This window comes from Vicia villosa, linkage group LG2, assembly GCF_029867415.1.
Source record: "Vicia villosa cultivar HV-30 ecotype Madison, WI linkage group LG2, Vvil1.0, whole genome shotgun sequence".
Taxonomy (NCBI): domain Eukaryota; kingdom Viridiplantae; phylum Streptophyta; class Magnoliopsida; order Fabales; family Fabaceae; genus Vicia; species Vicia villosa.
The window spans coordinates 183767029-183794065 of NC_081181.1; the positions used below are offsets into that span (position 1 = coordinate 183767029).

A 27037-nucleotide genomic window follows, 5' to 3' on the forward strand; every position below is an offset into this window, starting at 1 on the left:
GTGAATACTATAAAATAACATGCAACTTAGAGAACTCAATGCACTCCGATATTTTGTAAATCTACATATAATACATTTAGTGATTTCTAAGAAGTACTCCAATTGAATGTCATGATGACATTGCATACCTCTCCAAAACCCAAAGCATATCACAGTTGTTGCTGGCCTATGATTAGTCTAAATGTGCAATCATTAATCATATTCATTAATAGGATATGCTGCCGCTGCCATTGCCATTGCCATTGCCAATTGTTTAAAAAAGTGTGAAAGTGTTGTCATTCTGAACCATTCATCGCAAATTTATGCTATAGTATGAATTAGTATTTAATAATGAGCATAAAAAACACCACATATATGTATAGGCTGCTGCCTAATTGTGTCGAAAATAGAATAATGCTTACTACAACTAATCAAGTTTTGAGTTCTAAACATAATTTTTAGCGACCAAACAAGCGCAAGACCTTTCTAGTGCCCAAGCTCAATAATCAATACTTCTCTCCGAAATCTCAGAGTAAAACAGAAATAAAATTACTTGTTTTGTACATCTGATAGTTTATTAGCCCTTGACTTATGCTCAACTAGCCAAGTATTTGTTAACTTGAAGTGTTTTTGCTCCGACCATGGCCATAGCTTAGATTGATCATCAATGCCACAAAATATGTTGCTGAAACTCTCTTCTTTGACACTAAATATCTGTTGCTGTTTGATCCCTATGTTTCATTATTAAGGTTGCTTGATTTAATGCCAATATCTGCAAACATTAGACACCAGTAAAATTAGCAAATAAAATATACCACAACTAACAAGTTTTTCGAGATTTAGCACACACAACTTGAACATCTCTTCATTCTTTTTTCTTCATCAATTTAGTAAAACGAAAATTCCCATAGCATACTTTGAAAAGCTTATATAAAAGAAAACAAATATTTTGAAGAAGCGACAACTAGATTAGAAGTATGAAAAATTGTAATACAAAATCATATAGCAATAATATGTCTTGGCCGCACTACTTTAAATTTAGGACTTCCCATTAAACTCAGAACACAAGATATTGGTTATTAACTTTAATTATATCTTAATCACATGTGAGTGCATGCAAATTTGTGCATATTAAAAGTTCTGCTGTTGTGTAATACTTGCTATTAAATATAAAATTGGAATTTCTGAAAGTTCGAAGGTAAAATAATACACGACATCTGATCTGATAGTGTGGATTCAGACTTGCAATTTCAATTTCAAGAGTGTGGACTGGATTCAAATCTGCAATTATCTATTTCTCGGCTTATAATGTGTGAATTCCACCTCCAGTCACTTTAAAAGTTGTATAATAAAGAGACTTAAAAAGTTGAAAAGAATAATACAGCATTTCCATTATATAAAGAGTAGTAAATCATGTCAAGACCACATTTCCATTATATCAAGTTAAGAGTGACACAACATTTGATGAAGAAATGCTTAAAACAAGTGCAAAAGTCCTTCAATATTTAAGAAATGCTTAAAACAAGAAAAGAACAAGCACATGTTTTGCTAGATCAAGAAATCAACAACAAACTAGAAACACTTTTTATCGCATCTCTTTGATTTATATTTCTTATGAAGTAGAAAAACACTACTATCGTACCTTTAATCTTGGGGACAGAATCTAGGATACAATTTATGACAACATATTGAAATATTAATTTCATTGAAGAACTACAACTACAATATGTATGTATCCCTTATCATATAAGAACATCCGCAAACCAGGCAAATTCACCTTAGGCAAGATAACCATATCTATATGAGAATATATGTATCATAAGTTAGTTGAAACATATTTGTAGCAGTTAGTTCGCCTCTGTGCCAGCTGATAGAACAGTTTGCAAAAGAAGATGCGGATTGTAATCAGTGTTGTCCATGGCGGGGAGCCAAAATCCCGCCATAGCAGACGCTTTGTGGTGTCGTTATAGCAAATTATGGCATAAAAAATTGCAATATCGACTAATATTTACCATTGTGGAGAGCCCAAGACCCTCACGTCACGTATATCCTCCATAGCCCGCAATTGCAGATATTTGATAACATTGATTGTAATAGTAGCTTGCATGACAAGCTACAATGTGTAAAATCAGTTATGCCATGTCAGCAGTTTGTTACTGCCAACTCATCAGTTAGTGCATGATAACTCTTAAGTGTGTGTAGGTTATGCTCAACTTTTTATAACTGGCCACCCTCTTTGTAATTGATTAAGAAAAAATCAGATAATTCAATATACAAACACTGAGAAATGACTATTAGCTTTCTCTCAAATCTAATACTACTCAACTACATAACACACTTTTCCATGCCTTTTCTCTCTAACACAACCACATATTTATTATATCATTCTGTACACCTAACTACTTAATTTTTCATTATAGAATGTACTTTCCATATTTTAGGGTTGCCATTGGTTTATGAGTTACCACAAGACTAAATAATGAATCCTCTTGGTCTCAGTTAGTACTGAAATGAACATGTTATTATATAAAGCATCTCTTATCATATAAAGCATCTCAGTATTTGAAAGTATTGGCTAGAGGTGTAAATGACAATAACAAAGTTCTTTTTTGCATTAGGTGAAGCAACTAAATATATGAATTGATGAAATAATGCTGAAACAAAAATTCTAAAAAATATTGTATAAATAGAAAAATATGTTACCTAGTTCCCATGTTCCAGTAGACCTCTTGCAATCATTTCACGAAGAAGTTTCTCTGCCTTTTCATTTTCACCTTTATCAAACAGCGAACGGATGATTATATCATAAGTTACAGCATTAGGAACGCAGACACCGTCTTTCATTTTTGACAGCAACGCCAACGCCTCATCAAACAAACCCTTGTCACACAACCCTTGGATCATAACGGTATAAGTATAGACATCTAGATTATAGCCTTTAATTAAAAGATTTTGAAAAACCTCTTGTGCATTCTTAAGCCTTCCACTTTGGCACAGTCCCTTAATAAGAAGACTATATGTATACAAATTTGGTTGAATACCCTGGTCTTTAAATTTTCTTAACAATGCAATTGCCTCTTCAACATGATGATTTTTGCATAAAGCATCCAATAATGAATTGTAAGTAATTATATCAGGAGGTTGACCTCTATCATGCATCTCATCGACAAACGTTAAAGCATATGAGATTTTCCCTGATTTGTTCAAACCATCAACAAGGGAATTGTAAGTTACCACATTAGGAATAATGTTTCTACAATGCATCTGTTCAAATAGATTCATGGCTTCATCCACCATTCGAATCTTACACAATCCATTAATTATGATATTATAGCTCCGAACATCTACACTTACTCCTCTCTGGGTCATAGTGTTGAATATATCCATGGCCTTATTCACTTCTTTCACTAGGCAATATCCATCCATTAAAGAGTTATAAGTAACAATGTTAGGTTTTATGTCTTTTTTCATCATCATAGCAAACACATTTTTGGCTTCTTTCACTTTTCCTTCCTTACAAAATGCATCAACCAATACATTAAATGTATATACATCCGACTTGATGTTTTCCAATATCATGTTATTAAAGAAAGCAATTGCCTCTTTCAATTTACCGACAATGCAAAAGCCATTAATTAAAGCAGTGTAAGTGACAACATTAGGAGAAAGTCTTCTAGCAATCATTTCAAAATATAAATCAAAAGCATCGTTAACAAGTTTATCTTTGCACAGACTATCAATAATTGTACTATACATTACCACGTTAAGTTGAACCAATTTCCCGTCAACTTGTCTAAGTAATTGCAGGGCTGCTCGTGTTTCTCCAACTTTACATAACCCATTGATTAATGTCCCATAACTAACGTGGTTCAATTGAAATCCAAGCGCTACCACCTTATCATGAAAGTGCAACGCTTGATGGACTTGACCTTTGAGACAGAGACCCTTGATGATTGTAGTCAAAGTAATGGCATTTGGGTGAAAACCCTTCTTAAGAATGGTGGCAAATACAGAAAAAGAAAGAGAGTAATGACCCAATTGACAAAAGCAATTGATCAAGATGCTCAAAGTGACTAAGTTTGATGGGAGTCCCATTAGTTCCATTTGTCGATGAAGCGAAGCGGCAGTGGAGTAATGGCTAGCCTTGACAAGGGAACCTAAAATTTTATTAAATTGGATGATGGGCGGAGTAGGATTTTGATGGAGCAAACGATTGAATGAGGAAACGAGAGTGTCTTTGTCTTCTCCGTCATCATGTGATCGAGAGTACAACCTTCTTGTTGAGTTTGTAAATGGAAAATTAGGAATGAATTTAGGGTTTGAGTGATGAAAATTGGGAATGAAAAGAGAGAAAAGAAGACACCTGAAATTAGAAAACGACATTGCAAAAATGAAAAGGATATCAGACTGAAATCATGAGATGCTTTTTAAAAACGAATCCTTCACTTCGCGATTCACTTTAGTTTTGTGTTCTTACGTATTGTTTTAAAAATAACCATTGCTTAGAACATTAAGGTATGGTTCCACAATATTTTATAATTTAAAATAATTTAATTTAATTGATAAAATTGAAATTAAAAAATATTAACAAAACAAAATTGTATTACATGATTACGTGTTTTCACTGTAATTAAAAGGAATATAAAAAAATGATTATATTCTTTTTTTTCTTTTTTTTTTTATAAACAATTTGTACCAACCGTCCGTTTTCTCTCGTTTGTGTGTTTCATAAGCTTTATTGATAATTTTCGCATTTTATGCTTTGGCAGTGTTTATCTAATTGTTTTCAAGTCAAGTCAGGGACTCAAAGGACTTGGTGCGGAAAAACTGAAAAAATCTAAAATTTTGGAGGAAGTTAACTCAAGCTAAGGAGGCCTGCTACGGCCGTGTCTGACACGGACCATTGCAGGATGATGGATGATTCAAGTTTGCATAAAGCTAAGATACCCGTAGAGCAACACGGTCACCCGTGTCTGTTGACATAGGCCGTGTTACAGGGTCTAGGGCTTGGAGTAAAAAAATGGAAAACTCAGAAGAGCAACACGGCCACCCGTGTCACCTGACACAAGCCATGTCAGCTCAAAACGTTGATTCTCCTATTCTCTTGTTTTTGGTCTAAGTGTCGAGCTGCGAGGGTGTTTTGGGCATTTCCATCCAGTGTCAGTGGATTTTTCATTATTTAAGAGAACTTTTACGATGAATTGAGGAATTTTTGGAAAGAGAAGAATTACATGATTCAAGATTGGAGAAAACAAGGTTTTTGGAGAGCGGAAGATTTTCATGAGCAGAAGCAATTGACGATCCAAGTTTATCCCGATCCTCGTAATGTATAATTTTTATCTTTTATTTTCTTTGAATGTTATGAGTAGCTAAAATCCCCAATGCTAGGGAGTTCCTGATTTGACTATGTAAACAAATTTGATTTTATATTTGCAATAACAATGTATTTTTCATTATCATTTTGTTCTCTTGATATTCTTAACGCTTTCTCTTTCGGACAAATTGAGATTGATATATGATTATTAATTAGGTTGGATCACCGTTGGTAATGCTTTGTTGAGAGCATCATGTAGTAGATACCACCTAGGACTAGGGATATCTATAGGAACCAGATTTTTCTTGATTTAATAATTCTTAATTTTATCGATAAGTTTCTTCGATTTTAAGGCTTAGGAGGAATGATTAAAGGTTTTCTCACTATTGAAATAGGAGTAAACATTCATACGACCCGATAATTGATTATGTAAAATAAGTTGTTGCAATATTGAATTATAGTTTTATGTGTCACTATTATTACAATTTAACCAAACAAACCCAAACCTTAGTTTTTGTTTAACTAAACAATAATTCGGACTCAATATTTATACGCAGTCCTTAAGATCGACATTCAGGGAATTTCCTCTTTATTACACCATAGACAAAATAGTACACTTGCTATTTTCCCAATCAGGCCATCTGTTTTGGATGACACAAATCATGACTATTGGAAAGTCCTGGTGGTTGCTTTCTTAAAATCCATAGGTTGCAATGCCTGGAAGTTTGTGGTTAAAGGTTGGAAACATCGTGTGATCACTTCTCAAGATGGTTCTACAATCTTAAAGTTTGAAGTTGATTGGTCCAAAGCTGAAAATAAAGAAGCTCTTGACAACGACAAAGTCTTGAATGTCATATTCAATGGTATTGACAATAATATGTTTAGACTAATTAACACTTGCTATTCAATGTTATATCAGCTAATCACAATTTTGGATTGATTTTTATAATTTATACTAGCTTTAGAACCTTATTAATCGTTGAACAAAAACAGAAGAAAAAAAGATATAGCAGACTAGCCTACCTAGGTAATACTCTCTATGTCCCACAATGAGTGACTCAACGCACACTTTCACGCAGATTAAGAAAAGTGAATAAAAGTAAGAGAGAGAAATATTTTTACTACCCTTATTATGTATTGAGAATGATGAAATTTTTATTTATTAGAGGGTAAAGTTGAAAAAATTGTATTGAAAATTGAAATTGAATATTCATTTTGAGATATCATTTTATTTCAAATGAATCACTTATTGTGGAACGAGGAGAGTACTATAAAATCACATGCAACTTAAAGAACTCAATGCACTCTAGTATTTTGTAAATCTACATATAATACATTTTTTGATTTCTAGAAAATACTCTACTTGAATGTCATGATGACATTGCATACCTCTCCAAAACCCAAAGCAAATCACAGTTGTTACTGGCCTATGATTAGTCTAATTGTGCAATCATTAATCATATTCATTACTCCCTCCATCCCACAATGAGTGAGTCAGTCCACTATTTCACGCAAATTAAGAAAAGTAGTTAAAAGTTAAAGAGAGAATAATATTTTTACTTTAATACTCTTATTATGTATTGGAAATGATGAAACTTTTATTAATTAGAGGGTAAAATTGAAAAAAGTATATTGGAAATTGAAATGGATCATTCATTTTGGGACACCAATTTATTCCAAATGGATCACTCTTTATGGGACGGAGGGAGTAATAGGATAGGCTGCCATTGCCATTGCCAATTATTTAAAAAAGTGTGAAAGTGTTGTCATTCTGAACCATTCATCGCATATTTATGCTATAGTAAGAATTATTTAATAATAAGCATAAAAAACACCACAAATATGTATAGGTTGCTGCCTAATTGTGTCGAAAATAGAATTATGTTTACTACAACTATTCAAGTTCTAAACATAATTTTCAGTAGGGGTGATCAAAACCAAACCAACCCAATAGAAAACCGCAAACCATACGAAACCAAATCGAAACCATAAAAAACCGCATTTAGTTCGGATTAGTTTGGGTCATCTTTTAACAAAACCGCACGGTTCGGTTTGGTTTGCGGTTTGTATTTTGTAAACCGAACAAAAGCGAATCAAACCGCATTATGTTACAACCTAACTTTTACTTAACTCACATTCAACCCAAACTTAAATTTATAATACCTTAACCTTATGATTACGAACAATTTTCTCATCCTTACACACATGATTTTAGTCCCGATCTTCTCAAATCTCTAATAGCATTATCGCGCTGTCGCTACCCGCGAAAATTGACAGAGTCGCCACTAACATATTTATCCTGAAAAGGAAGGGAATGCCAGCAAACCACAAAACAAAACAACGGTCTCACGACCAGAGAAAAAGGGTAAGGGAGTCGGTTACGCGAGGGGAAGGTGTTAGCACCCGACGCGCCCATCGTACTCGATGGTATCCACGCCTGTGTCTAAACCTATGGGTGTGTAAGCAAAATGCGCTAATCTGGACTAAAATGAATGCAGAATGTAGGGAAAAGAAAGAGTTATGCTCGCACGGGCCCTACCCCGCTGCCTACGTATCTGTTTTGCAGAATCAGAGCTACCGTAGCTCGGCTAACTAATTTCTGTTTGTTTTGTGTTTTTTAGGTGAACGAGTTACATTCACACTCCGCTGCTCGACCTTTGGAGACTTATGCTTGGGAATGGAGCGGAAATAACAAGTTCTTAAGAAAAGAAAATCAAAGAGTGGTTTGTGTTTTAAAGAATGCATGAGGAAGACCTAAGTTAAGGGGGAAAGCTTGCTACCTAATGTTATCATACAAAGGGTGCAAATCTAAGCTAAACTATCAACCTACGGGGGGAAAACGAAAGCAAACAAGTATAGCACACAAACGAGCATCCACTCGTGAAGCAAACAAACCAACGGTACTGACCGAGTGGTAGAAAAGCGGTCCCGCCATAGCCAAGGGGAGCAGCTCAACCCAAGTCAACCAAGCATTAGACCTCGCGAAAATGATCGGGCCATAGACAAGAGGGCGGACCCCTCTCAGCAACCAAGCCGTCACGGATCGTAAAGGAAAACGGTGCGTGCGTACACCGAGCATCAACGTCGAGCGACGCGAGCTATAAGAAAGGCGGGGGTCCGGCTACATGAACCCTTTTCCTGACATACTCGATAACAAGATCTTGTGCAGGTTCAGAAGCGAGCAACGCGTAGCGTGCGCATAATGAACAGACTCGATGAGACTAGGCGGGGGTTGATTGCTAACCCTTTCCGCATGCCTTCCATGAGGACTTAACGGAGTGCCATATAGGACTTATTACACCGTGACTCCCTGCCGCAAAGCACAAATGTAAACACACAAACAAAAACAGAGCCTCTTTCGAGGGCTTGGCCAGATGCATGTCTAAGTCCTACTTCTCATGTTAAAGGATGATGCGAGAAAGCGATAAAATGCGAGAGAAATAAAATGAAACGGAATCAATACCAAACGGATGATGATCCGTAAACTATAGCGACGAGAGCAAGAAAACTAGATATCCCGCAAGCAAGCTAGCAAAAGCAACGGCAAACATGTCAGCACTCCGATTAAACTCCGCATAAGCAATCAAGAGTCGACGCGATGAAAGTAAATCACGCGCCAACGTGTGCATCGGGCACAACAAATACCATACACCTGCAAGGGAAACAGAAATCCGGACAAGCAAGCATAATGATAAAGGATGCGTGTAGAAACGCGAATCAGAGAGAGGATAAATGTCGTGTCCCGTAAATAAAGCGGAACACGAGAGCGGGTATCGACCAGAGCCTCCATGTTGCCTTGCATACTAGCACACACGTTAGAGATAACAAAACACCGCAATCGGAATTGCGTTATTGAATTATAAGCTAAACCGGAAATGGATGACAGAATAGAAAGTGAAAACATAACAAAAGCAAACAAGAAGAAACATGGGATAGTATTCAAAAGCCAATCAAATATGTACACCAAAACTACGGAAGCAAAAGCAAGTATTTACATGCACAACAGTACACCGAAACGGCAAAACCGGGTAAAAATAGTGAAAACTAAACTCGTCAGAACTAATCCAAAATTTTATTACAAAGTTAAAACGTGCTAAAGAAGTCAAATATGCAATCAGAATTTACAAAATCGGCTCGGAAGCACGACTTTCGGAACAGGGGCAGTAGCGAAAACGGTAAAAAAAGTCGGTCAAAATCGAAAATAAACTGTGCAAACAGCTCCAAAAACATTATTCCACTCAAGAAACATTATTCATGTGCTAAAAAACTCTAAGCGATTCAAAAGATTTGGTATTTTCAATTAAACCCGACGCGTTACGTCTATTTGTGAAATTTGGAGATTTTCTTGACGAGCACACACAATATTCAGCACATAAATTCACTTGCTAACAACAAACATGCAACAAAAGTCCATTTACTAATTGAGTTCAAACAAACAAGTAGTTTCCAACATTTTGAATCAAATAGCAAAAACAAGACTTAGCCATATTTCCTTGGATTTTCATGTTAAACTCACAACAACAAACAAGATATGCATAACCATTTGTCTTCACATTTTGAAATAGCAAGTATCAGCAACCGTGTCACAACTCAAGCATCACACAATATCTCACAACCACAAGCATGCATCACCAACAAGTAATAAAAGTTTCTTCAAGCATTTTTCTACCAACACAAGTTATGACCATTTTTTCCTTCAAGAGCAACAATTGACAAGTAATTTTCAGCACTCATTTGACACAATTAAAATCTATATTTCACTTCCAAACAATCAAGTAATGAACACAATGGTGAATCATGATCTTAACCACCAACATCCAACACAATTAAAATCTATATTTCACTTCCAAACAATCAAGTCTTACTACTAATAAGCTCCAATTCAGCAACTGCTACATTTATTCATTAGGCTTTCATCCATGGTGACAATCATATTCAAACAGTAAGGACAAACAAAAATGCAGCACACCACCAATACTATCATCACCACACATTCTTGACAAACTTTCAGCATCATCATTTATTCAAGTTAGCAACAAGACATCATTACCAATTATTACTTAAACACACAACAAACAATACCACAAAGTTTATGACAAAATCTCTTTTTTTTAAAACTAAATTTTATGCATTAGAGGAAGTGATGTGTAATGTAATATGAACATGGAAATTGACTGCACTATATCACACTAAAACAGTCCCAAAAAGTTTCAAAAAAACAATGTCTAAATTTAATGCAACAACTCAAATTAATTGGCACACAAAGACATATATTTGCAAGTGAAATTTAAGCATAAAAGTATGGTTTCTAAGTGGTAAAGCAACAAACATAACCAATACTAATTCTCTTATTTTGTGAAGTATTTTCAAATAGCATTAAGCATATTCAAGTATCATCCCCATTTGAACTTCCAGCCGCTTGTTCTATCATCAATCAAACTCAAATTCATACTCAAACATTCAAAAATTAAACACACATGTGATTCCCCACTTTTAATAGTTAGAACTCAACATCTCTCCTGAACAAGCAACATTCTTAAGGAAGTTTCCAGCATTTTGTAGCTCATGTCATCAATTAAAAATCATGCATAGTCTTTGAAACACAGCACCCAATCATCCACTTTATCAATACTTCATGAACTACATTCGACTAAGCAAATTGTACCCTATGACCAATCAATTTCTCGGCAATATTCACTTAAACCTCATCGCAACCACACCAAAATACCAACATATTAATTGGATCATCTTATCAAACATGTAGTGTGCATAATTTCTACAACCACTATCTCATGAATATAACAGCAGCAAATCGATCCAACTATACAATTATTATCAATAACTTCCATCAACAAACCACAACTTTCACCAATTAATTTCCATCAACAAACATAATTATACTACAACAATTTGTCAACTCTTTAAACAATATATCCTCATCCGCTCTCATTCAAGAACATCATCATTAAATTGGCTCAAACAACAACAAGCAGTAACATGAAGCAATTAAGAGTTAAAGGCGATTACCGAAAATGAAGAGGAACGAAGATCGATTGCGAAGACAGTTACGTCAAGGCCGCACAAATCATGAAGTGGAGAGGAAGAGATCACTCCGAGCACGATCAAAAATGGAAGCGAACGGCGGTCGGAAACCGTGAACGGCGCGGCGATGGCGGAGGCTCACCGGTGGCAGTCACGGCTGGCCAGTGGCTTGGTGGTGGAATACCGGCGAGGATCTGAGCGGAAACGGAATCGTAGCGGTGTTGATCGGAGGGGACAATGAAAATTGCTTCTAATTCTTACTTTGTTCTTAAGTTTGATCCATTTTTTGATTGATGAATTGTTTGAATTTTATGAGTATTTGTGGTTTTGATTCAAAGAATTTGAGAGAGAATTGAGAGAAAAAGTTTATGAGATTTTGGGTGAATTTGAAGTTATGAAAGAAAAGGAGGGAAAATGACTTATATAGTGTGAATGATGAAATGTCAAAAATGTCCTCGACGTATCTCTTTTTTGCTCGTTTTCGAGGAAACGTGAATCGGTGCGAAATTTGGAAACAAAACGAACGTCACTGTGAAGATGATCAAATTTGTGACCCGTAGCCGCGAGAATCGTCTCAATCCGACAAAGGGTGAGGAAATTATGCGCGTTTGAATGACGAGAAAAATCGGTTCATCTGGTGCGACTGTGCAGAATTTTGCGAGTACCGTTCAGAGAACGTGATAAAGCTCAAACTTCGGCTCGAAATCTGACTTAGCACGTGTGACGAAGAATCGAAGATAACGAAATTTCCGAGTGAATGCCGCCGGAATGGACTTCATACGATAAAAATAGAAGGAGTTATGAATTTTCGAACTCGGCGCGACATACCCGAAAACACACTTTTTACTGAAAGATTGCGACGTTCCTTAACATGCTGGGCATTTTTGGTGCATAATCGGCCGATGGTCCGAACATATGAAATCTTGGTAATGATGGCACGGATCCCCAGTTAAATTTTCAAGCGAATCCGACTGGCGGATTAGGAGATATGAATTTTTTACTGTCCGAAAACCTGCGGTTCAGCACCATTTTTCACTGTGAAATCTCCAGAAATTTATAAATCTGACCACCTTCCTCGAAGAATTGGCTTTCGAACCAAACACGAAAGTTGTAGATATCGTCGAAACAGTCGGGGACCCGCGGGAACTCGGCTCATATCATCTTCCAGATAAGACTTATGAATTTTCTCGTATTTACACCGTTTAAACCATTTTTCACACCTTATCTTCATAAACCCATGAAAACTCTTTATTATTTTTCTTCAATTTTTGAATGACGAAATAAACGTCTTTGATAACTTATAGCACCAATAAAGAGGGCAAATTTTGGGGTGCAACAGCTGCCCCTATTCAAACTTCTTGAACCTGACGAGTGAGAAACGAAAGTTTCGAACCGTTAAGGTGGAAGGAGATTGAATACCAGAATGAACTCGAAAATTTGCGCTCTTGATCAATAGAAGATTCCATCTTGTAATAAGAAGGAATGTACCACCCCGTAGGCAGGGAGAAAAAACTTCAATTGATCTGGGCATCGAGAATAAGTAAGTCGTCATCTGATCTGACAATTTCAGGGAGAGGGAGACAAACTTCTTCTGATTTAAACATCAGGATGAGCGCCTGTAATGATTAGGCGAGTTGCTCTCTGGGAGACATTTGAATGTGGATAACTTTCCTGCAGAAAGAAACAAATATGATATGCTTTATGCATGATGCATGTATGACTTTTTATAGAATAACGTTCCGGAGAAGGAAGACGCTACACGCTTTTGAGAATGCTATGCAAATGATGCATGATTCAGACGCTGCTTAGGGAAACAGCGGAGGAGCACTGAATTGCTGAAGAAGTCCTGGAGAGAGCATAGAACTCTGCGGGGAGGACAAGATACGTGCCCGAAGTCACAAACCGTGAGCTGGCAAAGATGGATCAGAAATCTGCTGGAGACGACCAAATCTGGACGCGAGCTCTGATTGGGAAATCAAATCCTGCTTGGGGAGTAGAACATCCCAATTAACTGCTTAGGGAACACCCTGGAAACTTCTCTGGAGAAGCAAATTCTCGACATTCTGGGGATGAGGAGATAAGAGTAAGTCGTGGAGATAACTCTGGGGAGGAGTGAACAACCTGCTGGTGTAGGACGCATTCCGCTGGGGAAGTTCTAGATGAGAACAGATCCTGCTGTGGATGCATGTGAATCTTTACTGAGGGAAGAAAACTCAGTGGGGAAGATGAATACCTCTGCACAATGATCTGCTAAGGATATGAGAGATCCGCTGGGGATAAGGAACTTAGCGTAAGAACCTTTTGTTAAGACAACTCCACTAGGGAATAAGATGACTCTCTCGGGGAAAACAAGTCAATCTGTTGGGGGGAGAAAACCTCTACTGGGGAGAACGAGGAATTCGGGCAAGAGACCTCATTAAGAGCCTGCTGGGGAATCAGATACCATTCTATCATGATTCAACTGGGGAGAAGACATTCCACCGGGAACAAGACTTCTGTAGCATGGAGAATGCATCAAGATGTGCTTTACTGAGGAAATGAGAATCTTGGAACAAAGAAAGTCTCATCTGAATGTAATCCACTGGGGAATGAGAATCTCTCGTTAGGAAACACTCGTCTGGGGAGTGAGAATCTCTCATGGCTAGGTCCGCCAACATGTTGATGCAAAGCGCTTGCAAGGACGTACCTGCGAGACAAACAAATGAAAATGCCCCAGGATATAGCATGACATCTTTCACAGGGTCTCCTCACATGGCAGAGAACGGTAATGCTCACCCACAATGGGTAAATGCAAGAGCAAATAGATTGTCAGCCATCTTGGCTTTGAAACTTTCCATACAGGCACTGGATTCAATGAGCTGATAGGCAAGCAATGATTAGAACACCAAACAAGTATCGGCCGGAGCATCAAACAAGAATTAGCCCTTCAAGGGAACACCACCAACAAGTGGGATTAATGGGTCAAGCAAGTGTTGACTTCAAAGGGACCAAACAGACATTGGCTTTCATAGTTCTGCATATTCGTGTTGATTGTAAAGATGCTAATAAAGTAATGGGCCTACAGACACATTGGAGTGTATATGACAACTATCTGCAACTGTTGGAAATCCATGACACGAAGGTCAGAAAGGAGATAGACTCACGACACGAGGGTCGGCAAAAAGATATACTCACGACTCGAGGGTCGGAAATGAGATAAACTCACGACACGAGGGTCGGAAAGGAGGTAAACTCACGACGCGAGGGTCGGAAAGGAGATAAACTCACGACGCGAGGGTCGGAAAGGAGATAAACTCACGACGCGAGGGTCGGAAAGGAGATAAACTCACGACTCGAGGGTCGGAAAGGAGGTAAACTCACGACGCGAGGGTCGGAAAGGAGGTAAACTCACGACGCGAGGGTCGGAAAGGAGGTAAACTCACGACGCGAGGGTCGGAAAGGAGGTAAACTCACGACGCGAGGGTCGGAAAGGAGATAAACTCACGACGCGAGGGTCGGAAAGGAGATAAACTCACGACGCGAGGGTCGGAAAGGAGGTAAACTCACGACACGAGGGTCGGAAAGGAGATAAACTCACGACGCGAGGGTCGGAAAGGAGATAAACTCACGACTCGAGGGTCGGAAAGCAAAGGACTCACAACACGAGGGTTGGAAACTCACGACTCGAGGGTCGGAAAGCAAAGGACTCACAACACGAGGGTTGGAAACTCATCAAACTCACGACTCGAGGGTCGGAAAGCAAAGGAATCACACTCACGATACGAGGGTCGGAAAGCAAGGGAATTACAACACGAGGGTTGGAAACTCACGACTCGAGGGTCGGAAAGCAAAGGAATCACAACACGAGGGTTGGAAACTCACGACTCGAGGGTCGGAAAGCAAAGGACTTCGATGTCCACATAACAGGACTCTGGTTGAGGTATACCAATAACCAACGCTTGTAACCTCTGGAAGAGATTTGAAAATCACACTGAAATGCAAAGATGCCACTGAAGATTGGACTTTCAGCTTCAGACCATTGAGGATGACGACCCTGATGGTTCTCAAGTTCATAAGTTGTTTAGCTCACACCTGAACTTTAAACTGAACACCTCCTGATGAGGATAAAATGCCAATGCATAGTGTCTTGCCCCAGCCTGTAAGGACTTTGAAGAAATTTGTCTTGTAAGGACCTTTTGAGATTTGTTCACATCAAACTGACTTGCCCCAGTATCGTGAACTTTGAAACCGTGCCCTGATTGATCAGTGTTGTAGCTAGCTTCAAATGTGCTTGGGTGAGTGCCCCTGATTGCTTAGCACTTTGAGAGATTCTTCTAATCTTGACCTGATTGCCTCAGATTGATTGAAAACTTACTTGATAGAGTATTCAAATGCTTCTATGCCCATGAGGGTGATCAGACTTTGAAATATTGCTGCCTCTACTCAACGGAGTTCGGAAGACAACTTGTCCTTCGGGAGGATAAACGTTTCATCTGAAGTTCATGATGGAAACTTTCTTGATGTTAAGCACTTGTTCATATGCAAAGAATGTTTATTATGAGAAATATAATTCTAATGCAAAGAGTATGTTTGTCTCGAAGTTTAAAGAAACTTTTTTGAAAGGATGTCGTAACATCGAGTTTTTTTGAAAGAAAGATGGTGTGATACCAACTCAAGCGCTTAGCGGATCTCCTAGGAGTCAGCTTACCGTATTCTCGTGTATAGTTTGCTTTCGAATTAACCCTGCTTCAATTAGGACTTTTAAGGGTTGTAACGTGGCCAAGTTCACGGTTTTTTTTGAAAAAAGGATTTTTAGGCTCAAAGTTATTTGGTTCCCACCCCCTTCATGATGTTCTCCAGTCCTAAGTTCAGTTAACTTGACACGAGCATTCATCTTTCAAGAAGAACTTGAGATATTTAAGGAGTCAAAGAGGTATTTGGACACGACAATCACTTTACCTTTCGTTTTTGGTGTCCGATCACACGACTTTGTTCTTGATTAACAATTTCATTATCATTTCCTCTTTTTTCCTTTTTTTCTTTCTCTTTTTTTTCTTTCTCTTTTTTCCTTTTTTTCTTTCTTTCTTTCTTTCCCTTTTTTTTCTTTCCTTTTTTTTTGACAAGTCGTGTGATCCCGCACTACCTCTGATTTGTTTGAAGTGATTGTGACTGCCTGAATTCTTGGTAGATGAAGAATTACCATTGTGGTATCCTCATCGTTTAACCTTACGATATGAGGGATAACCACCGCGACTCTGATGTTGGTCTCAACCTCCGGAGGTGAGGAATAATTTTGATGTCTCAACCTCCTGAGGTGAGGGATAACCGTTGTGGTTTTGACGTTTCGTCCTCCTGATGCGAGGGATAACCATTGTTGTATCCTTAAGTGCACACTCCTGATGAATTTTGAATGCTCAACCAGGTTAACTGAACACTACCCGGCCCCTGGGTTAAAAATAAGGGTTTTTTTAATAGAAAAGAAACTCCTACTTCGAAGGCTCAGAGGGGTTAACGAAGGTTTCACTCCCTTATATCTCCAGTGTTTGGGAATTTGAAACAATGCCTGTACATCATCAACAGGGTTCTACTCAAAAGCATACCATTTGAGGTTTTTAGTATTATGTTCATCATTCTCCCTTCAGAGTTATCATGCTTTATTAACAAGAGTTGAGTATCACAAAAAGCATAGAAAAACATATAAGAGCAAAAAGCGAATGGATTTTTTCAAGACAAACATATCCAATGCATTATGATTATAGTTCGAAAACAAACAAGTTTTACATACAAACAGTATTGCCAAAGCAAGAAAGATTAAACATGAACATGCATGATGAATTTAGGAATTGCCAACATTGAGGAGATCCTCTCCGTATGGACTTATTGCTTCAGAAGATCCGCTGAGTCAAAGGAGAACTTCAATTCTAGCCTTCAGGTGCGAATGTGATAGCCTTTGAGTCAATCAGGTCTTGAACCTTGTCTTTGAATGACTTACAATCTCCAATCATATAACTAAATGCCCTCATAGTGGAAAACACACCAAGCGTTAGCATATGTTCCTGTAGAACACTTTAGATTTACTTCCTGGAAGAAGATTTCAGCAAAGCTATACCATAGTTGTAAGTGCTCAGCTTTAGGGATTTGAGTCGTGCCAGTGGTGCACAAACTCAAGATACAAGGCGTCTTGCTTATCCCTCGATCGGGAGCCCCAAATATAGCGACTGGAGTTCGTGAATGCTTTAGGGATTTGAGCTGCCAGTGATGCGAACTCAAGAACACGGAGTCTTGCTTATCCCTCGGTCGGGAGCCCTAAATATAGCTGCTGGAACAAAAATCACCATCATTAATGGAGAAAACTTGTATTACTATCAGCGAACAACAATAACCTCTGGTGCTTGGCTATCAAAGTCATTACTTGGAACACACAACATTTGTTGAGAAGGAAGCCTCTAGTAGTACCAATTGCAAGTGATTCTCATGAGTTACTTCCTCGAGGAAGAACAAACCTTCTACTTGCAGCAGATGAAATGGGATTAACCGGTAGGAACCATTATGAATGAACCAAACATCTCTGTATCGATCAAGTCCTGGAATCTTTGTACCTCAACACCTTGTAAGACTTGACATTATGATTAGGTGCCCCAGAATGGAAAACAATGAGTCTTATCATCGAAATCAGGAGAGCAGTTTGTGGTGAGGAAGATCCAAAGCAACAAATCTTAACCGACTGAAATTCCATCAAGCAGGAAAGCAACTGAACACCAGGCATGGGGATTAAATCAACTTACTTCTTACTCTTTCCGTCTCTGTTGACAATCAAAGGCTACTGAACAATAAACTCCGGGAAGAGGTAACTCAGGATGTGAAGCAGAACCTTGAGAATAAGAGGTGTCTATGTGAGCCACTGTTGATTACTGTCTGGCGGAAGATTCTTGCGAAGTCACACGGAATTTGTAAGTGCTTTAGGGATTCGAGCAATGCAAATGATACAATGCTCAAGATAGACAAGGTCTTGCTTATCCCTCGTGCGGGAGCCCCAAGCAATTTCAAAGACTTGTAGATCTCGACATCACGACTAGGTGCCCCAAGATAGAATTCACACCTAGTGCCATCGTCATCAAGCAAAGAATATGTAGACATCCACACAATACGGAGCTTAACCAGTTGCAAATAAAGCAAGCATGGAAGCAAATGAGCATAAGATAAGTCTTCGAAAAGAACCACAACTGAACTTTCCTCTTGATCGTCCCACAAAGTTCCATGACCGATCTTTGAACATACAATAAGAACCAATCAAGTCTCTGAGTCTGGTGAGAGTACCAAGTCTGAATAAGAGACCCTTGATCTTGAACACCTGTTATGCATGGAATGTATGAGATGCATGATATGAATGCAATGCCATGTTCATTCAATTTCCAAGGAATCCTCATGTTTTGATTTTTGGCAAGCAAGAGATGGAAAAGCTCGACATGAGACTTAAAGATATGATTCCTTGGAAATGGAAGGAACATGTATGCTAGTTATTTTTTGTACATCATTTTTTGGAAAGTAAATATGCAATGATGCAAAGTGGTGGGAACCACAATACTGGATATATCTGGGATGCCGAGAAATCACACGGCACAGGTTCAAAGGTTCGGCACTAATTCGGAACTCCCCATAGATCACGAGCCATAATCAATAGAAACAGAACCATAGTCATCATAACAGGAACAAAACCACTCGAACAAGAACCACAGTAGCCCTCGAACAAGAACCATGGTAACCCTCGAACAAGAACAGCGGTAACCCTCGATCAAGAACCAAAGTCACCATCAATGTACCTGTTAAGCAATGATTGATTCCCGCCCCACTCACGGGTAAATCTAGGCCAGGGTAGGTCAAAAAGCCAACAGAGGATCGAATGTAGGCGCTATCATACGATATTGCCTCATTCCACCAAGCTCTGCCCGTGGATACGTGATCAGATCAATCAGGCATACGCCTTCTGTCCGTCACGGCCACTCTATTCCTAGTTCCTATGGTATCACTCATAGCCTGGGTATTGGGCCTTTTACCTCTTGAAACACCCACCCACAGATAGAAATCCAGACAGTCCAGAATATGACGCAGAAAAGTAAAAGCGCACATAGAATGCAATGCAAACAGATAAATATGCAAAGCAGTAAAAACACCCAAAGATAAACACACAAGCGCTAGGATCGACTCGCTAGGTCCGGACCAGCAACAGGTCAAGACGTCCCCAGCAGAGTCGCCAGCTGTCGCTACCCGCGAAAATTGACAGAGTCGCCACTAACATATTTATCCTGAAAAGGAAGGGAATGCCAGCAAACCACAAAACAAAACAACGGTCTCACGACCAGAGAAAAAGGGTAAGGGAGTCGGTTACGCGAGGGGAAGGTGTTAGCACCCGACGCGCCCATCGTACTCGATGGTATCCACGCCTGTGTCTAAACCTATGGGTGTGTAAGCAAAATGCGCTAATCTGGACTAAAATGAATGCAGAATGTAGGGAAAAGAAAGAGTTATGCTCGCACGGGCCCTACCCCGCTGCCTACGTATCTGTTTTGCAGAATCAGAGCTACCGTAGCTCGGCTAACTAATTTTTGTTTGTTTTGTGTTTTTTAGGTGAACGAGTTACATTCACACTCCGCTGCTCGACCTTTGGAGACTTATGCTTGGGAATGGAGCGGAAATAACAAGTTCTTAAGAAAAGAAAATCAAAGAGTGGTTTGTGTTTTAAAGAATGCATGAGGAAGACCTAAGTTAAGGGGGAAAGCTTGCTACCTAATGTTATCATACAAAGGGTGCAAATCTAAGCTAAACTATCAACCTACGGGGGGAAAACGAAAGCAAACAAGTATAGCACACAAACGAGCATCCACTCGTGAAGCAAACAAACCAACGGTACTGACCGAGTGGTAGAAAAGCGGTCCCGCCATAGCCAAGGGGAGCAGCTCAACCCAAGTCAACCAAGCATTAGACCTCGCGAAAATGATCGGGCCATAGACAAGAGGGCGGACCCCTCTCAGCAACCAAGCCGTCACGGATCGTAAAGGAAAACGGTGCGTGCGTACACCGAGCATCAACGTCGAGCGACGCGAGCTATAAGAAAGGCGGGGGTCCGGCTACATGAACCCTTTTCCTGACATACTCGATAACAAGATCTTGTGCAGGTTCAGAAGCGAGCAACGCGTAGCGTGCGCATAATGAACAGACTCGATGAGACTAGGCGGGGGTTGATTGCTAACCCTTTCCGCATGCCTTCCATGAGGACTTAACGGAGTGCCATATAGGACTTATTACACCGTGACTCCCTGCCGCAAAGCACAAATGTAAACACACAAACAAAAACAGAGCCTCTTTCGAGGGCTTGGCCAGATGCATGTCTAAGTCCTACTTCTCATGTTAAAGGATGATGCGAGAAAGCGATAAAATGCGAGAGAAATAAAATGAAACGGAATCAATACCAAACGGATGATGATCCGTAAACTATAGCGACGAGAGCAAGAAAACTAGATATCCCGCAAGCAAGCTAGCAAAAGCAACGGCAAACATGTCAGCACTCCGATTAAACTCCGCATAAGCAATCAAGAGTCGACGCGATGAAAGTAAATCACGCGCCAACGTGTGCATCGGGCACAACAAATACCATACACCTGCAAGGGAAACAGAAATCCGGACAAGCAAGCATAATGATAAAGGATGCGTGTAGAAACGCGAATCAGAGAGAGGATAAATGTCGTGTCCCGTAAATAAAGCGGAACACGAGAGCGGGTATCGACCAGAGCCTCCATGTTGCCTTGCATACTAGCACACACGTTAGAGATAACAAAACACCGCAATCGGAATTGCGTTATTGAATTATAAGCTAAACCGGAAATGGATGACAGAATAGAAAGTGAAAACATAACAAAAGCAAACAAGAAGAAACATGGGATAGTATTCAAAAGCCAATCAAATATGTACACCAAAACTACGGAAGCAAAAGCAAGTATTTACATGCACAACAGTACACCGAAACGGCAAAACCGGGTAAAAATAGTGAAAACTAAACTCGTCAGAACTAATCCAAAATTTTATTACAAAGTTAAAACGTGCTAAAGAAGTCAAATATGCAATCAGAATTTACAAAATCGGCTCGGAAGCACGACTTTCGGAACAGGGGCAGTAGCGAAAACGGTAAAAAAAGTCGGTCAAAATCGAAAATAAACTGTGCAAACAGCTCCAAAAACATTATTCCACTCAAGAAACATTATTCATGTGCTAAAAAACTCTAAGCGATTCAAAAGATTTGGTATTTTCAATTAAACCCGACGCGTTACGTCTATTTGTGAAATTTGGAGATTTTCTTGACGAGCACACACAATATTCAGCACATAAATTCACTTGCTAACAACAAACATGCAACAAAAGTCCATTTACTAATTGAGTTCAAACAAACAAGTAGTTTCCAACATTTTGAATCAAATAGCAAAAACAAGACTTAGCCATATTTCCTTGGATTTTCATGTTAAACTCACAACAACAAACAAGATATGCATAACCATTTGTCTTCACATTTTGAAATAGCAAGTATCAGCAACCGTGTCACAACTCAAGCATCACACAATATCTCACAACCACAAGCATGCATCACCAACAAGTAATAAAAGTTTCTTCAAGCATTTTTCTACCAACACAAGTTATGACCATTTTTTCCTTCAAGAGCAACAATTGACAAGTAATTTTCAGCACTCATTTGACACAATTAAAATCTATATTTCACTTCCAAACAATCAAGTAATGAACACAATGGTGAATCATGATCTTAACCACCAACATCCAACACAATTAAAATCTATATTTCACTTCCAAACAATCAAGTCTTACTACTAATAAGCTCCAATTCAGCAACTGCTACATTTATTCATTAGGCTTTCATCCATGGTGACAATCATATTCAAACAGTAAGGACAAACAAAAATGCAGCACACCACCAATACTATCATCACCACACATTCTTGACAAACTTTCAGCATCATCATTTATTCAAGTTAGCAACAAGACATCATTACCAATTATTACTTAAACACACAACAAACAATACCACAAAGTTTATGACAAAATCTCTTTTTTTTAAAACTAAATTTTATGCATTAGAGGAAGTGATGTGTAATGTAATATGAACATGGAAATTGACTGCACTATATCACACTAAAACAGTCCCAAAAAGTTTCAAAAAAACAATGTCTAAATTCAATGCAACAACTCAAATTAATTGGCACACAAAGACATATATTTGCAAGTGAAATTTAAGCATAAAAGTATGGTTTCTAAGTGGTAAAGCAACAAACATAACCAATACTAATTCTCTTATTTTGTGAAGTATTTTCAAATAGCATTAAGCATATTCAAGTATCATCCCCATTTGAACTTCCAGCCGCTTGTTCTATCATCAATCAAACTCAAATTCATACTCAAACATTCAAAAATTAAACACACATGTGATTCCCCACTTTTAATAGTTAGAACTCAACATCTCTCCTGAACAAGCAACATTCTTAAGGAAGTTTCCAGCATTTTGTAGCTCATGTCATCAATTAAAAATCATGCATAGTCTTTGAAACACAGCACCCAATCATCCACTTTATCAATACTTCATGAACTACATTCGACTAAGCAAATTGTACCCTATGACCAATCAATTTCTCGGCAATATTCACTTAAACCTCATCGCAACCACACCAAAATACCAACATATTAATTGGATCATCTTATCAAACATGTAGTGTGCATAATTTCTACAACCACTATCTCATGAATATAACAGCAGCAAATCGATCCAACTATACAATTATTATCAATAACTTCCATCAACAAACCACAACTTTCACCAATTAATTTCCATCAACAAACATAATTATACTACAACAATTTGTCAACTCTTTAAACAATATATCCTCATCCGCTCTCATTCAAGAACATCATCATTAAATTGGCTCAAACAACAACAAGCAGTAACATGAAGCAATTAAGAGTTAAAGGCGATTACCGAAAATGAAGAGGAACGAAGATCGATTGCGAAGACAGTTACGTCAAGGCCGCACAAATCATGAAGTGGAGAGGAAGAGATCACTCCGAGCACGATCAAAAATGGAAGCGAACGACGGTCGGAAACCGTGAACGGCGCGGCGATGGCGGAGGCTCACCGGTGGCAGTCACGGCTGGCCAGTGGCTTGGTGGTGGAATACCGGCGAGGATCTGAGCGGAAACGGAATCGTAGCGGTGTTGATCGGAGGGGACAATGAAAATTGCTTCTAATTCTTACTTTGTTCTTAAGTTTGATCCATTTTTTGATTGATGAATTGTTTGAATTTTATGAGTATTTGTGGTTTTGATTCAAAGAATTTGAGAGAGAATTGAGAGAAAAAGTTTATGAGATTTTGGGTGAATTTGAAGTTATGAAAGAAAAGGAGGGAAAATGACTTATATAGTGTGAATGATGAAATGTCAAAAATGTCCTCGACGTATCTCTTTTTTGCTCGTTTTCGAGGAAACGTGAATCGGTGCGAAATTTGGAAACAAAACGAACGTCACTGTGAAGATGATCAAATTTGTGACCCGTAGCCGCGAGAATCGTCTCAATCCGACAAAGGGTGAGGAAATTATGCGCGTTTGAATGACGAGAAAAATCGGTTCATCTGGTGCGACTGTGCAGAATTTTGCGAGTACCGTTCAGAGAACGTGATAAAGCTCAAACTTCGGCTCGAAATCTGACTTAGCACGTGTGACGAAGAATCGAAGATAACGAAATTTCCGAGTGAATGCCGCCGGAATGGACTTCATACGATAAAAATAGAAGGAGTTATGAATTTTCGAACTCGGCGCGACATACCCGAAAACACACTTTTTACTGAAAGATTGCGACGTTCCTTAACATGCTGGGCATTTTTGGTGCATAATCGGCCGATGGTCCGAACATATGAAATCTTGGTAATGATGGCACGGATCCCCAGTTAAATTTTCAAGCGAATCCGACTGGCGGATTAGGAGATATGAATTTTTTACTGTCCGAAAACCTGCGGTTCAGCACCATTTTTCACTGTGAAATCTCCAGAAATTTATAAATCTGACCACCTTCCTCGAAGAATTGGCTTTCGAACCAAACACGAAAGTTGTAGATATCGTCGAAACAGTCGGGGACCCGCGGGAACTCGGCTCATATCATCTTCCAGATAAGACTTATGAATTTTCTCGTATTTACACCGTTTAAACCATTTTTCACACCTTATCTTCATAAACCCATGAAAACTCTTTATTATTTTTCTTCAATTTTTGAATGACGAAATAAACGTCTTTGATAACTTATAGCACCAATAAAGAGGGCAAATTTTGGGGTGCAACACGCGCCTTCTTTGCCACATTCATCTTCTCTCTTTTTCTATAATCTCTACTCTCTTATATTCTTTCTTTTTCACTTTCTCATTTCTATGCAAATGTTCTCTATTTCAGTTTCGTTTTTATCGCACATCTTCTTCTCTAATCATTCAACTCTTTTGTTTTTTCTTTTTCACCTTCACTAATCTCTCGTCTCTTCTATTTTTTTGTTTCATTCTAATAATTTTTATATTGTTTTATACTATTATTTTATGTTTATTATTTCACTTTTGTCTAATTTAATTTTTACAAATTAAATAGAAATTTATTGTCAAAATATGACGAGTTTTGTTGTTATTTGATAGTGTATGAATGTCTAAATACAAAGTTATGTTGTCATCTATATGTATATGTATGGTTCAATAAAATATTTATAAAAAACCGAACCAACCGAACCGAACCAAACCGCATTAGTTTGGTTTGGTTTGGTTCAGATTTTTTTTAAAAGCCAACTGAACCAAACCAAACCGCACGATTTTTTCTCTTGCGGTTCGGATGATTTTTTTCGTCAAAACCGTCCAAACCGCACCGCGAACACTCCTAATTTTCAGCGACCAAACAATTGCAGGACCTTTCTAGTGCTCAAGCTCAATAATCAATACTTCTCTCCAATATCAGCACACACTAATTTTGTACGTCTGATATAAAATTACTTATTTGCCCTTGACTTATGCTCAACTAACCAAGTATTTATTAACTTGAAGTGTTTCTGCTCCAACCATGGCCATAGCTCAGATTGATCATCAATGCCACAAAATATGTTGTTGAAGCTCTCTTCTTTGACACTGAATATCTGTTGCTGTTTGATCCCTATGTTTCATTATTAAGGTTGATTGATTCAATTGGTTCTATACTTTTCAATGCCAATATCTGCAAACATTAGACATCAGTAAAATTAGCAAATAAAATATACCACAAGTAACAAGTTTTTCTAGATTTATTGTATAGAATAAAAACAATTTCATATAGCACACACAACTTGAACATCTCTTCATTCTTATTTCTTCATCAATTTAGTAAAAAAAAAAATCCCATACATACTTTGAAAAGTTTATATAAAGAAAACAAATATTTTGAAGAAGCAGCAACTAGCAACTTGATCAGAAGAATGAAAAATTGTAATACAAAGTCATATAGCCGTAATATGTCTTGGCCGCACTCCTTTAAATTTAGGACATCCCATTAAACTCAGAACACAAAATCACAACCAGAATAACAAACTCAAAATAACATCATCAAGATCTCGGTTGGATAAATGGAAGAACACAAAATCAAACATCAAACTTAAAACAAGGATTTGGGAACATAGTACCTTCGTTGCACTCGTGGAATCATTGCAAGTGGAGGTTTTGGCCGTGCGTCAAGAACAGTTAAAATGCAATGGCATGGTCTCAATCATTGCTTCAATTTAAAATGAACTTATGAATACAAAGGTAAAATGAAATATGTAACAGAGAATGATCCATATAATCTCAAAGGAAGTGCTCCTCAGAGGAGAGGTGGATGTTTAGGCCACTGGTTCATTGCACTTGCAGATTCATCACAGGTGGAGGTTCTGGGCGCTGGTTCATCACATACTGATGTCTTGGCTGTGCATCGAACTTGCAGTTTGCCCCCAATCCCATCGCAGTTTGTGCACGCAATCATGACAGCTATATGAGCATGAATGTAAGCAATCACTCATCTCAGAATGACACGGCTGTATATGGAGAAGCAGGGCACTACATTACATGTTCCAGAATCGTTGAATCCAAACTAACATTCGATACATTTTACATAACAAATCATCCAACATGAGCATATGCATCCCGTGATACATTTCTCAACTAGCAGCATATGTCCGTATCTGGCCTCTTATCATCCTATGAAATTTGATAACTGTCCCAAATTTTTAGACTCACAAGTAATGAAACTTCCCAAACAGTTGGAATAAAAGTTAAAAGTTGTAGAAAAATTGGGTATTTTTCATTCTACCTTATTTCAATGTTAAATAAATCTTCGCTTCTTTTTGAATTGATGCTCTGTGTCCCCAATTATAAATGTCCATGCCTCAAAGTATCTTAATTCGATTCATTTACATCTTGGAATTTCCAGCCCATAGCAAGGAGATACAGTATATCATGTTAAAATGAACTTAAAACTGCACTCCTAATTTCAAAGTAGGGGGAACAAACCATTAATTTTGATTCACTTCACTTACTATTAAATCTTTCATCACCTTGTAAACCAATTTTTTTTAAGATAAGTACTCATTCAAAATTGCAAAATCAGCAATTATATAGAAAATAGAATCATTGGTTCTAGAAA

The 27037-nt window shown here is 38.2% G+C and overlaps 1 protein-coding gene across 1 annotated transcript; it reads right to left on the minus strand.

Annotated features, from left to right (window-relative positions):
- LOC131653212 (pentatricopeptide repeat-containing protein At1g62670, mitochondrial-like) lies at positions 1 to 24719 on the minus strand. The gene is made up of 2 exons (XM_058923299.1): positions 2683 to 24719; positions 1 to 751 (listed from the first exon to the last, which is right to left on the minus strand). Exon 1 carries the CDS (start codon positions 4360 to 4362, stop codon positions 2683 to 2685), a length of 1680 nt encoding a protein of 559 aa, XP_058779282.1. The 5' UTR covers positions 4363 to 24719; the 3' UTR covers positions 1 to 751.
- Between the last annotated feature and the right edge of the window lie 2318 nt (positions 24720 to 27037).